Source organism: Blastomyces dermatitidis, assembly GCF_000003525.1.
Source record: "Blastomyces dermatitidis ER-3 genomic scaffold supercont1.6, whole genome shotgun sequence".
In the NCBI taxonomy this organism is placed as follows: domain Eukaryota; kingdom Fungi; phylum Ascomycota; class Eurotiomycetes; order Onygenales; family Ajellomycetaceae; genus Blastomyces; species Blastomyces dermatitidis.
The window spans coordinates 4,265,494-4,279,542 of record NW_025544779.1 but is presented as its reverse complement, the minus strand read 5'-3'; the positions used below and the strand labels follow the sequence as shown (position 1 = coordinate 4,279,542).

The following is a 14,049-nucleotide window of genomic DNA, read 5'->3' as shown; positions in this document are numbered from 1 at the left end:
CTCAGTAACAAGAGTGATGAGTAAGCAGACATATGAGTTGAAATTACTCACAGAATTGAAATCAATTCATTCTGTTTTTCACATTTTCTATTTGAAGCTCTATAAGTAACACTCTGAGATGAAGCTGTCTCAGCTGAATAGCATTGAGATTGAGAGTGATACTGAATATCTTATGAAGAAAATATTGAACAAGTGAACATATTATGACAAGCTTCAATATCTCATTAAATAAGAAGATTATTCATTATCAGAGAATTTATGAGAACTGCTTGAGTATTTGAAAAATACTGAGAAAGAGATTGTAAGCTATGAGATAGCTAGTAGAGACTGCTCTATTATATATTAGAGATATTAAGTAAGAAATACTGCTTAAGACTTCTCATTTTTTTCAAAGAATTTTTTAGAGATAATCTCACAGTGATGAGTCAGTGTCTTATAGACTCTGTAACACTCTTCTTCTATTTTCTCTCAGAGAGTTTTTTAGAAGTTTAATGAGACTACACAAGTGTAAAATTCCTGAAGCAGTTAGAAGAAAGAAATATTGAAAATTAATAAAAAAGATTAATATTATTGATCTGCAGGCTGCTACTATTCTAATAGAGTCACAGTCTGCTGAAAAAGTAAAAAGAGGAACCAGAGTTTACTTATTAATAATCACATTCTCATCAAACTCATTCTTCACTGTTGAAGTCTTCAGCACTGATATCTTTATCTGCTGAGAAGTTAGTACTACAGTGCTACAGAAGAGTATGAGAAATGTATAAAATATTAACTTATTAACTTACAAAATATCTCAGTTATCTGCTTTAACTGAAGTGAGATTCTCTTCAATTAGTAATTGATCTCTGTAATACTTTCAACAGCAGTACTGACTAATCTCTTCTTAGAGTCAGTTATTCTGAGATGTTTTTTCACCTCAGAGACTCATACTTTCATCTCTTTTTACAGACAAGTAAGAAGAATCTTCTCAGTCTTGATGAAATTCATCAATACTTAAAGCTCTGAGACTCTCACTCTGTACTGATTGAGTACTTAGACTTCTTATCAGAGCTGATATAACATCTTTCTGTGAAGTAATACTTACAGAGAGATAGAAGTCATTGTTACAGATATAATGAAAATAATAAGAGTAAGAGAAGAGATAAGTATATAAAATCCTCTCTTTCTTCAGCTGCTTAGCACAGCACAGACAAGTAGCAGTGTCAGTCAGAGACTGTATCAGAGCCTTCTCATAGAGAGAAGATGAAGAAACTGCAGAACTCTGTGAACTCAACTCAGCAGCATTCTGAGCAGAGCTCAGATGTGCTGTGAAAGAGAAACTACAGATTAAGCTTCTCAGAGTCACTGTTCTCAGAATCAAGCTCTTCTCAGATTTCTCTCTGAATGACTACATGAGGTTATACATCATTATATTAGCTGAGAAGAGGGGTGATGTTGCAATGATGATGAGAGAAGCAGAGAAAGAACTGAACACAGATGAACTAACTAGCAGAAGAGATGACATCTCACTGCAAGACACAGTGACTATCACTGCAGCTGCAAGAGAAGTAGAAGAAGAAGAAGAAGAAGATGTGATAATAAGAGTGATGCTTCTGCAGTTCATCAACACTGCTGTCTTCACCTTCAACTGAGCTTTCTTGACAGTTACAGAGACTGCAGTCACATCATGAAGATGTTTACTCACTAGAAAATGTCAGAATAAGTTCTTAATTATTCTTCAAGAATAATACTCTCATGCACTCACTGTTGCAACTGAGAAGAGAGGAAAAGAAAAATGTTTCATGAGAGAGAGAATCTTTTTAAAAAATCCTGTCACTACTGTTAGCTTTGCCTCTAAAACACACCACTTTTACAGGGAATTTCATATGTAAGATGGAATATGATGAGAGATCTGCAAGTCACTTGTTAACTACATTTTCCACATTTTAAATTGATATATAAGGAACTCACTTATCATGTGTTTAATTTGAATGAAGATGAGTAAAGAAAGACCTACACAGTCAGTAGAAAAACTCATCTATTTCTTTGTATCACATGCAGCACATGCACTGTCAATTGATTAGTAACTGTTGCTATACAACAAAGATAACTTCTAATCTGGTAATCTTGAGAACATAGAGACTATGCTCTTAAAGAGAAGAGTATTATCATGCTTTCAGCCATGTCAAGACCTTATTGTGATTTCACACAGCTCATCACTTTCATGCAGATGATTTCATCTCATTTGAACTGGTTTTCAACCACTCTATGACATCATTCAGATATATCATAGAAAGATTTAATTGATGAATATAAGAACTCTGCTTCTATATGAGATCAGCAGATTACTTTTCCTTGACAGTGAGACACTGCTGAGGTATTACTTCAGCTATTCTCACTTATAAAATGAGAGAAGGTATTCACTCATTATCTATATAGAATAGCTAGATGCTGGCTTCTCATGAAAAAAGTCAGTGATTTATTTTTCTTCTACTGAAATATATACAAGAGTTACTACATGCTTTATACAATCTTCTTAGTATACTACGTATCATATCTGTGATATTCTTGCAATAACTCTGTAGCCTACGAGCTTGCTATTCAAGCAAGATAGTCAAGCTCACTTATATGACTTCTCAAACAACTACCTCTATGTGACGCCGCCGACTAGCCACTGCTTCAGTTCCGCCACATTACACAAGCACTCAACAAGCTTACAATCAAGAATGAATATTCACTGTCATGAATTCAACAACAGTTGAATATGGTTGAAAACACTCAATATCTATTGAAGATTGATCTTCTCTCAGAATACTGACAGATCTGTGTAGATGAACTGTCAGTTCTGTGAACCATGTTTAATACACAATAAGAGAAGTTCAAATTCCTGGCAATGTCATTCAGTCTGATAAATGCATCTGTCATCTTTCAAATAATGATGAATACAATTCTTCATAAACAGAATGAAATCTCATGTCTCATATATCTTGATGATATTCTAGTCTTTTCAAACTCATACAATGAACATCTGAAGCATCTTGATAAAGTGCTTATAACTCTGACAGAGTATAAGCTCTATATCAAATCAATCAAGTATGTGTTTGAAATGAAAGAGTTGAAGTTTGTAGAACATGTAGTGAGTGATAACTATATACATCTTATCTCAGAGAAATTGAATGTTATAGCAAATTGATCATGGCTGAGAAATGTATATTATGTATAACAGTTTCCTGAGTTGATCTCATACTACTGCAAATTCATCAAGGATTTCACATGAATATCTGCATCACTCTCAGATCTCTTAAGAGAAATAAATGTAAATCTGTGAAAGAAGAAGTTTCATTTAATCATCTGAAATGCTGTGTGTGAAGAGGCTTTTCTCACACTGAGAGAATGTATAACAACATTCTCAGTGCTTATTTAATCAGATTGTGATAAACCTTTCTATATCAAGACAGATGCATCTGAATGAGCTATCAGAGACACTCTTCTACAGATGAGCAAGAACAGCAAGCTGCACTCAGTAGTATATAATGATAGAAAACTATCAGGCACTGAGCTTAATTACTCAGTGCATGAAAAGAAATTGCTAGTAATCAAGCACACACTGATGTTATAAGATAGATATATTAATAACAGGCATATGATAATAGTGATCACAGATCATGAAAGTCTTATCTATCTACAATTAATAACAAAACCTTTCAAATGCTTAGTATGTTGAATCTCAGAGTTTCAAGTATATAATCTTTATATAAAATACTGAAAGAGATTGAATGCTGTGATATCTGATGTAATCAGTTACAGATCTGATTTCATGAGTGAGAGTTCTACAAATCAGGCACAAGAAATGTTCATATTAAACACACTGAGAAAATGCAAGAAATCAGAATGAGTGAATACTATAATCTCTTGCTTAAAGAATGACAAGATGTCAGATGATAAGTGTTTTATAAAAGTAATAGAAGAGATACTTCTGAACTTCAAGCTGAGAAAATTGAAAAATGATGTTGTGCTTTACTGTGATCTAGAATATGCAGAAGCTCTCTATCTAGAATCTTCATTTAGATGTGACTTAATGACTTACATGCACAAGGAATTCAGTCACTTAGAAAGCTCTGAACTCATGAGTGTACTCAAATCAAGAGCATACTGATTAAGCATGGCCAAGGACATTCAGATGTACACTTATGAGTGCCTGAATTGCCAGATCATGAAAGAATCTAAGAAAGAGTTAGAATGTGAGAAAGTATAACATCAGATAAAGTGTACAATACAACTGTTTGAATGATGAGAGATGAATCTCATAGACATATTACTATGAACATCAAATGAAAATTAATCAATAATCACTGCTATTGATTATACTACTGACTGATCAGTTGTGAAAGCAGTTTCAGAGATAATAGAGAAGATGATGATGAAGTTCCTATAAAATAAGATCTATGTCAACTATGAAATGCTGTGTGAGATTCTAACTGATAATGATGTGAATCTCATAGAAGAAGTAGTGAGGCATTTCATGAGCCAGTTACAGATAGACTGACTGTGTAACCGTGTCTGAAACCAGGATCAAACTTTACAGTTATCATGTTGCCTAAAAGCATTACTTCTGATCATGATTTATGTTTATTACATTAATTTCAAATCATGTTATTTCAAATATTAAAGATTTCAGATTCACTTTTCAAATAAAAATCTAGTTCTGAATAAAGAATATGTTTGAATTCTTAGTCACATTTTCATTCTAATCTTATTATTGAGAAGAACACTAAATAAGACTATGAAATCACTTCTCACTTACATAATATCATAACATAGTACTCATTTGTTGAAAATTCAACAGAGAGTATTATTAAATATCATTACTTTTCTAAATATAGATTATAATTCATATAATGTTAATTATAAAAAAAATATAAAATACAAAAAAAAAACAAAAAATAAAAAATAAAATAAAAACAAGAAAAAATCAGAATGAATAAAAAAAAAAAAAAAAAAAAAAGAGAAGGAAAAAAAAAAAGAAAAAGAAAAAAAAAAAAAAAAAAAAATCAAGATTGCAGAGCTGCAGCACTTTTAAAATACTCACTTCTCAGAGTCTTCATAATATTCATCACTAACTGTGTATCTCTCACAGTGAGAGTAACACAGCTGCAATGAGTCATTGTCTTAATATTATCTAATAAATAATCAGTATATATCTGTATAAATGTGAATATTTAAAAAATATACACTTAAAAAGTGTGGTCAGAGTGAACTCTGCTGCTACTTGAATAACATTAAGAACAGAACACTGAAATTAATGATTTCTCACATTAATTTCACAGATAAGATAGATGAAGATAATCTTGAGAAATATAAAATTCTCTGACTTTTGATAAAAATGAATCTCATGAAGAGACTCTATTTTCATGATATCAGAGACTGAGTGTTATTAAAAAGTGTTACTTTTATACAATGTACATACACTTACTGCAACAATTCACTCTCTGCACATATGACTAAGAGTTACAGCTTTCTCACATCACACAGCTCTCTCTGAGATGCTGATACTGGTTTATAACTCATGCAGTCTCTCAGTTCAGCACATGCTGTATATATACAGCTCTGTGTGCTGAGGCTGTGTTAATCATTATGACCTGATGTGATACTTGCTTTTCACGGGCCATGTTTTATTTGAGAAGAAGAGGAAGACACAACTGTGATTTTATTAAAAGAGAATGAATAATTAGTAATATTGAATATAATTTAATTCTTCTACATTTAAAATTTGATTAGTCTATACTCTTCAATTTGAGGATTTCTAAGAGTGTTTTAATAGTTTTCATACTGGCTTGAACTTAGTGATGAGTTGAAGAAGAAGAGAAAAGAGAGAAGAAAGAAATAAGAATAACTTATCTTTATAATATAAAAATAGAGAATCACTGCAATCATTCTCTCTAGTAATAAAGATCTGTTTTCTGCATGTATCTCTGATATAGATTATATGATAACTGTATACAAAGAATATCAACACTGCATGTATTGAATGAAGATGATATTACTATACAACACTGTAGCTGTTTTCATATATCTCTGAAAGCTGTTAATATTTTCTTTATCTTTTTATATTTGATAAGTCAGTAATATATTTCAATGCACTTTTCCTTTCATCATCATCATCATCATCATCATCACTATCATCATCATCATTATCATTATTAACATTATTACTATTATCATCACTATTATCATTATTATCATTATCATCATTATTATTATTATTATATTATTTCTGGCCGTCTCTTCTGCCTCTACTTCTCTTCAACACTTATTAAAATCAATCATGTTATTTCTCTTCAAATATTCTGCGGTCCTGCGAATCATCAAGACGCGTGAGCGCCATCACAGATTGAAGAGAGAGAAGAAGAAGACATTCAAGTGAGAGAAGACAGATCACAAGACATGTTATAATATCTTGAAGAGGCTCTGTAAGAGAGCAGAATAATAACAATTTTAAGTAACACTTCTGATAGATTTAGACTGAACTAAGTATAGAAATAATGCAGATAATACTGTCTGTGAGAGATTGAAGAAGAAGATAGTGAAGAGTCTTATACAGCAGCAGTGAGACCAGGAGAAGTTCTGAGAATAATTTGAGTTCAAGATAAAGAGAGAGAGAGAGAAGAAGAGTGTTGCTGTAAATAAGCAGTGACAGAAGAAGATTGAGAGAGTGTTAAAGCAGAAGATAAAGAAGTCAAAACTGATAAGTTTTTTACTTATTAAGAGATAATGATTTTTAATAACACTTCTGTTCTCTAATTGATTAGCAGGAGCTGGCAGAGAAGAAGGGGATTGAGGTCTTGTTCAGATCTCAAATGCACTTCATGATTCAGAATATTGAGAAGACAGCTCTACTCTCTGAGTATATCAATCTGCTTATCACTGAGATGAAACCTGAGACAGCAGATCAGGAAATGTGAGATTTTGAGACACAGATTGACCTGACTGAGAGAGAGCAGCAGAAACTCTTCTCTGAGAAGGCAGCAGAGAGAGATTTTGAGATGATTATCATCTCAGATAAGAAGAAGAAGAAGAAGAAGAAGAATAAGAAGTGAATTGTGAAGAATGATAAGAAGAATGAGAAAGAGAAGAAGTAGATTTTTTTCTTTTTATATTAATTAGTTATAAGTTTAAGTTTTTAATTATTAATAATTAAAATTGATTTTGAGTTTTCAAAAATTATTGTACAAGTTGTAATCAAGTCAGGAATGATATATATATATATATATTTAACTATCATGATTCACAAATCACTATAATATATAAGTATCAACATTTTTTTAACATTGATATTCACAATATTAATATATTTTTAATGATATTATCTGATAATGTAATTTGATAACACTCTCTTTTACAATATTAATATATTTCAAGAAATATGACAGAGATTAATCAAGATTGTTTATTTACTTTTATACATCAATGATATTCAATCTGAGTTAGTACTAAAATTATAACTAAGCTAAGAAACAAGATTATTTTCTCTTATATTAATTCTTCTTACACACATCAGTGATCAGTTATTGAAAATAAATTATTATCTTTCTTAAATTATTATCATGTCTTCTGAATTCACTTCTTTCACTTCTTTTACTTCTATTGAAGATTCACAAACTCTTCAAGAAATCACTGTAAATCACAAAGTCTACATTATTTACAATTCAACACAGAATGCTCTCTTTCAATTATAATAAATAATCACTTCATTCTTCACATCTGATTCCAGGTCATAAAATTTATGAAAAACTTAACACAAATATTGAGATGAACTATGAAATAATTATTAACAGATTATATTACAGATTATCAAAGAGTCATCTCTCTGCTGCAATTACTGTAACTTTATTCAGAAATATTCATCATGAACTGATCATAGCTCTGAAGAAATTTTTCAACATCTGAAGTCATCAGAATACAGATAACAAAAGAAAAATAATCAGAAAATTACTACTGAGCTGATAAGTTACTCTATTAGATAATAATTTTTGATAACACTAACTTTCTAATTTGAAGAAAATCATGTGAAAATGATCATATATCAGTACTCTGATTTCACAACTCTTATCTGATAACTTCTGTGAATAATTACTTTGTATGTATATATCTCTGAATCTTTCTCTTCAATCAATTGAAAACTCTGAATTCTGAACACTTCTTCAAATGCTTAATTCAAATCTTCATATTTCACATCAATTCTGTCTTCAGTTCAACCTTGAGACACACTATAAAGTCAATATACAACATCTAGAATCAGAGTTGAAGAATCATCAAAGAGTGTCTCTCACAGTGAATACATGAACTAGTACAAACAATCTTGCATTTATAAGAGTTATATGTTATTACATTGATGAGAACTGAACTTATCAAGAGATATTAATTGAATTTGAATCATTGATCAGTAGCCATACTGAGGATTATATAATAGAGATATTAATAACTGTGATTAAAAATAACTATTAAGATATTAGTCTCAGTCTTCTTGTAATTACAACTGATAATGCTGCAAATAACTACACTATGATGAAGAGCTTGAAGTAAAAATTGGCTTTGCATTTCTGAAATAGTAAATAAGGTCATATTCTCTGTATTACTCATGTGATTTAACTTGTGATACAAACACTGATAAAGAATCTTAATATCAAGATAAAGAATAATGAGATAGCTGATTCTTGAAATAAGAATGAGATGAAAGTGATTACTCAAGTAACTTTTACATTCACTTTGCAAAAGATAATATTTTTTAATAACACTTTTTAATATTGCTTTTTAGTAATGCTTTTTAATAACACTACTGTTAATTTTAAATAGATTAACTAATAATTTAAATATCATAGATTTGAAACATTGCTAATGCAATTTATACCTCTTCTAAATAATAACAACAATTTCATAATATTAAATAAATAAATAAATCAGTCACATCACTGAATATGATACAGAATGTTAGAACACAGTGAAGTTCAATATATAAGATAACTGTTCAGACTCTTCAATTGCATCAGATGATTGATCATTGAGTGCAACACTCTGATTGAGAAAAGATTCAGATATTGAAACTTTCTGATATGAAGTGAACTCAGTTGAAATATGTGATTGATTTACTGTTTCAGTTTTATAAGATAACAAAGACAGTCTCAATCACTCATACATCAATGCTGCAGTCAGTCTGATAAGTGTATAACAGTTTATTTACTTATCTTGAGAAGCAGTTGAATCACTCAAAAAGAAATTCAGTCTGAGATAATGCTACAGTACAGGCTATTATTGCTGTAAGAGATAAACTGGCATATTACTACAGCAAAACTGAACAATCTTTTGTAGAGTACTATGCTATGGCAGCTCTACTAGATTTCTTCTGTTAAGTTAATATCTATACTTCTCAAGATTGAACAGAGAAGGAATAAGACTTATATGTTAAATTAGTCTGAGACTACTACAATGTCAACTATCAGAGATTCAAACAAGCAGATATTTGAGATGTGAAGACAGTGAAATACAATTCTCTAGTAAGTAACAATCTTTGATAACACTTCATATCTCATAGAACTATAATACTAACTTTGAAACAGGACTTGCATATATTGATTACAACTGAAAATCAGGCAAAACTACATGCTTATAAAACTGAATTTGACTGTTATCTTCAAGATGATCTGATGAATTTACACATCAAATCAATTCTAAAGTTATGAAAAATTGTTGAGAGTACATATTCAACTGTTGTACTGATGACATGTGATATTCTGACAATTCCATTGACAGAAGTGAGAATGAAGTGAAAGTTCAACTCAAGTTGAGATATTTATCACTATTGCTGAGAACAATTATAAGAAGAAATAATCAAGAAACTCATGATTGTAAAACATGAAATTATCAGACAGTTTAATAACTCTGATCACAGTATATCAGAGAAGTGTAGTCTTCATGAGAAAGTAAAGAATAAACTTGCACAAGAATATATTTAGTTGTTTCATGAGTGTTATCAATAATCATTATCAAATTCTGATTATATAAGCAATCACTGAATGAACTGAATGAGACTGATTTTGATCTTCAGTCTCAGTCTCATTCTGATTTTGAAAAAATGATCATCTTTCACAGTTTATTCTGAGAAATTACTCTCATTTCACTGTTCTTGAATTAAATCTGGTCATTTTTCACATCATTTCTCTCAGAAATGGTCCATTTTCAGATTTTTTTGAGGCTTGGTCCTGGTGGGACTCACGCCAAGAAATGTATGAGACCAGATCAAATGGAATCAAATGTGAAATTCATGGTCCCGCCGGCCAGTCTAGTTACAGATAAGACATTGTAGAACAATGCTATATCATTCACAGATGAATGAGAAGATGAAACACTTGAATGAAATCTTGAGCAACATGCTGATGAAATATCTAGTGAGCAAGCCTATGAGACTATGAGACGAATATCTCAGGCAGGCGCTATTGACCACACAGATTCAACAGCATGCAGTCTTCAAGTGTTCATCATTCTATCTGTTGTATCATGTATGAATTGCATCCGCGCATTCTGAAGAATGCTTTGAAAAAGATAAGAAAGAAAGCAGTTGCAGATACAGCAGAAACAGCAGTTGCAGATACAGCAGAAACAGCAGTTACAGACACAGTAGTAGAAGTTGCAGATGCAACAGTTGCAGATGCAGAACCAAGATTGAAAGAGATCAGTTATACATATATAAAAGCTAATGAGTTTCTTCTGAACTGAGCAATTCAATTGAAAAGAATACAAGACTCACTAGTTAAGAAATTGAGTCTCAAGATAAGAATATGAGTTCTTGTATGTAATGAGAGTTCTGAGAAGTTTCAATCTAGATGATTTGAGTTATATAAGATACTTAAATCACATTCTCTGAGAATGTACACATTGAAAGAATCAGAGAGATAAGTCTTATACAACTTAATTAATGATTTATAACTTGTGAAAGCAAAGATGTAAGATCTGAGTGAATTATAATCATTCACAGCACTATTATCAGTGTTGAAAAAGAAGAGACTTACAATTGAAAAATCTCATAAAGTAAGAGAAATCATAGACACTTACAAATCAGATGATCTCACTTATTCTGACCTTTTCACAATTATAAGAAAAGAATGGAAAGAAATGAAGAAATCAGATGAATATCACACTTTAATAAGTGATGAGACTGTAGCTGATTGTATGATAACATACTATAGATAGCAGATGCAATATGACAAAGAGCAGTCTCAAAGCAGCAGACTTACATATGAGTCAGATCACAGAAGAAAAAGAAATTCAGAGTTGAATTTAACTGTTTACATCAGTTCAATTACAGAGATCACAGAGAATAAACTATCTGAAACATCTGCAGACATGTGAGATCAAGTCATCTTAACTTCTGAGAATGCTCAGAGATCAGATGAGATTAGTTTCAATGAGCTGTTCACTGTAGTAATCTGAGTGAGTGAAGAAAGACAGTATAATGTATAAGACAGAATCATAAAAGATGAAAGCTGCTGAATCTAGTTACTGAACACTGTATTATATAGAGATTATATAAGAGTAGTGACTAGCAGATAAAGAAAAAGTATAAGAAAAGAGATAATGAATTGATTATTAACTGTAAGAGTCAGCTGTAAAAAGACAAATATTATTATACATATCTCATTCATTTTCATATGTTATATGTTTAATCTATTTCCAATACCATATCACCTGAAAAATGCTAAAAACAAAGGAAATCTCAAAACTTGAGATCTGCAAGAGATTCAAGAGCTGTAAGCCACTCTTGTAATAATACTGCACATGTCTCTGATTTCTCTACTGCTCTGTTTACAACATTAATATCATTTATTACAAGATTGACTGAAATGCTAATATAGAAATGTGTATGCATACATGTAGAGAAATTGAAGAAGAGTGTAGAACCTGCAGAATCAGAAGTCAGAGCAGAGAGAGTGAAGACAGAAGAAACAGAAGAAGAAGGTACAGAACTGAATGAATAATGACAGAAGTCACTCAGAACTGAACACTTACAATCTGATATGTGCACAATCTTTCTTACAGAGAAGAGAGAGAAAGTGACAGAAGAAGCTTAAATACAGAAGAGAGTAGTCTCAGCAGTGTTATTATCTTTGATCAGAATGATCTCTGATGCTGAAGCAACTAAGAATTATTATTAATATATAAAAATCATAAAATCAGAAGTGAGAATAGTTACTAAATAAACACCTGCTGGTCTTAGAGTTGTACACATAATTACAACACACATGAGGCTTCTCAGAAAGAGAGAGAGAGACATGAGAGAATGCAGAAAGCAGAATACAGTATATAAACAGCTCATTCTCATAACAACATCTCAGACAAGGTGTACAAGCCTCACACTCACAGGTGTAAAAGAGTACAACATCTGTGTTTCTGTTCTCAAAAACACAGATATTCTTCACCTACATCACAAAGTCAGATGACAAATATCAAAGAATAGGCTGATACAGATTAATTATGTCAAAGATATTTATTAGAGCAGATATACCTGCAATATTGAATTTAATAGTTGTGAAAAGTTTTTTGATATCTGTGAACACTATGACTTCATACATAATAAAACTCATAATAATTTCTTCTAAGAATAGAAAAATCAGTATCAGAAAGAAAAGATAAAAAGAAAAAGACTTATAATCTTAATACTGTTGAGAGAGAAGATAATTCTCTGAAATGAATAAATAATTATCTTATCATAAATATTTAAAATGAATGTAATAATCAGTGTCTATAACTGAGCTTTAGATAGTTATGTTATATACTGTCTTTATATAATAAATTGTTCTAGAGATCAGTAAGAAGAATAGAAGTGTACATACTGATAAACATAGTTCACTAAGTCTACACAATATCTTCTTGAAATGAGGAGAGCTGATAATGAAAGCAGAGACAGTAAACCCAGAAGTAGCAGAAGTGAGAGTCACAGAAACAGAGATAGCAGAAGCAGAAGAATCAGACACAGAGATAAGTATAGAAGATTAAAAGAGAGCAGCAGAGAAAGAAGCAGCAGAAGAGATAGAAGAGAATGTAAGAGACTCAGTTATATATAACACAGACAATTTCTTCATTATCACATTCTTCAAGTTCTCAATCAATGATTCAATATTGAGTTCACTATCATCAGCAGACACAGATCTGTCAACACATGAAGATTCTATATAAATAAAAACAAACATCAGCATCTGTGTTCACACAAAATCATGTCAGAAAGCATGATCAGAAATCTGCTGAGAAGAAAACAGTTGAGAATGTATAAGAAGATGAAGAAGATGTATCATTCATCATAATATATTCTGACAATTGTTAGAAGATAAACAAGTTCTGACTATGTATATTTCACAACACATTACACTTACTGCTAATAAACTGCCTGGTATGAGCACTATAATGACACTTGTTATGAGAACAGAGAGTCATTGCCAGAAACATGTACAATGTAATAGATAAACAGATAAAAAGAGTTGAACAGAAGAAAAAATAGAAATAAGATGATAATAATGTTCAATGATGACAATGATGAAGAAGATGATTGAAGAATGAGAAAAGTTAGTGAATAAGTGATGTAATATAGTGAAAGTTTCTTTGTGAGAGTGTATGCAGAACACTAGCTGAATCAGAGATAGATCACATGATTACAAAACACTAGTGATGAGCTAATCCACATGAAGCTAGAGCATATGACATGATCACATGAGTGTGACTGAATCTGATGAGAGAGAATGTGATTCAGAAGAATGTACAACTGTTGAATAATAACACAGCCGCTTTCAAACTACTAGCTTATGAGTGTAAAGAGGGCCATAGCGGCCACTAATTAATTTAGTGTATGATATTACAATATATAAGAAGCCGGCGTACGCCTGTAATCATACGCTGGCTTAAGCAACCTTTGAATCACACTGTCATGCAATAGAAAGTATTAGATTGATTACAGAGCACTCAACAGAGAAACACTTCTCTTATAATATTTATTCCTGACTTTGACATCAAGATTCTAGAAGCAGG

General features: G+C 31.1%; 1 protein-coding gene across 1 annotated transcript; it reads left to right on the top strand.

Annotated features, from left to right (window-relative positions):
* Window positions 1-1,391: 1,391 nt before the first annotated feature.
* On the top strand, window positions 1,392-1,631 carry BDCG_17298 (uncharacterized protein; the record flags this gene model as incomplete). Its single annotated transcript, XM_045426440.1, has 1 exon — window positions 1,392-1,631. One exon carries the CDS (start codon window positions 1,392-1,394, stop codon window positions 1,629-1,631), a length of 240 nt encoding a protein of 79 aa, XP_045281660.1.
* Between the last annotated feature and the right edge of the window lie 12,418 nt (window positions 1,632-14,049).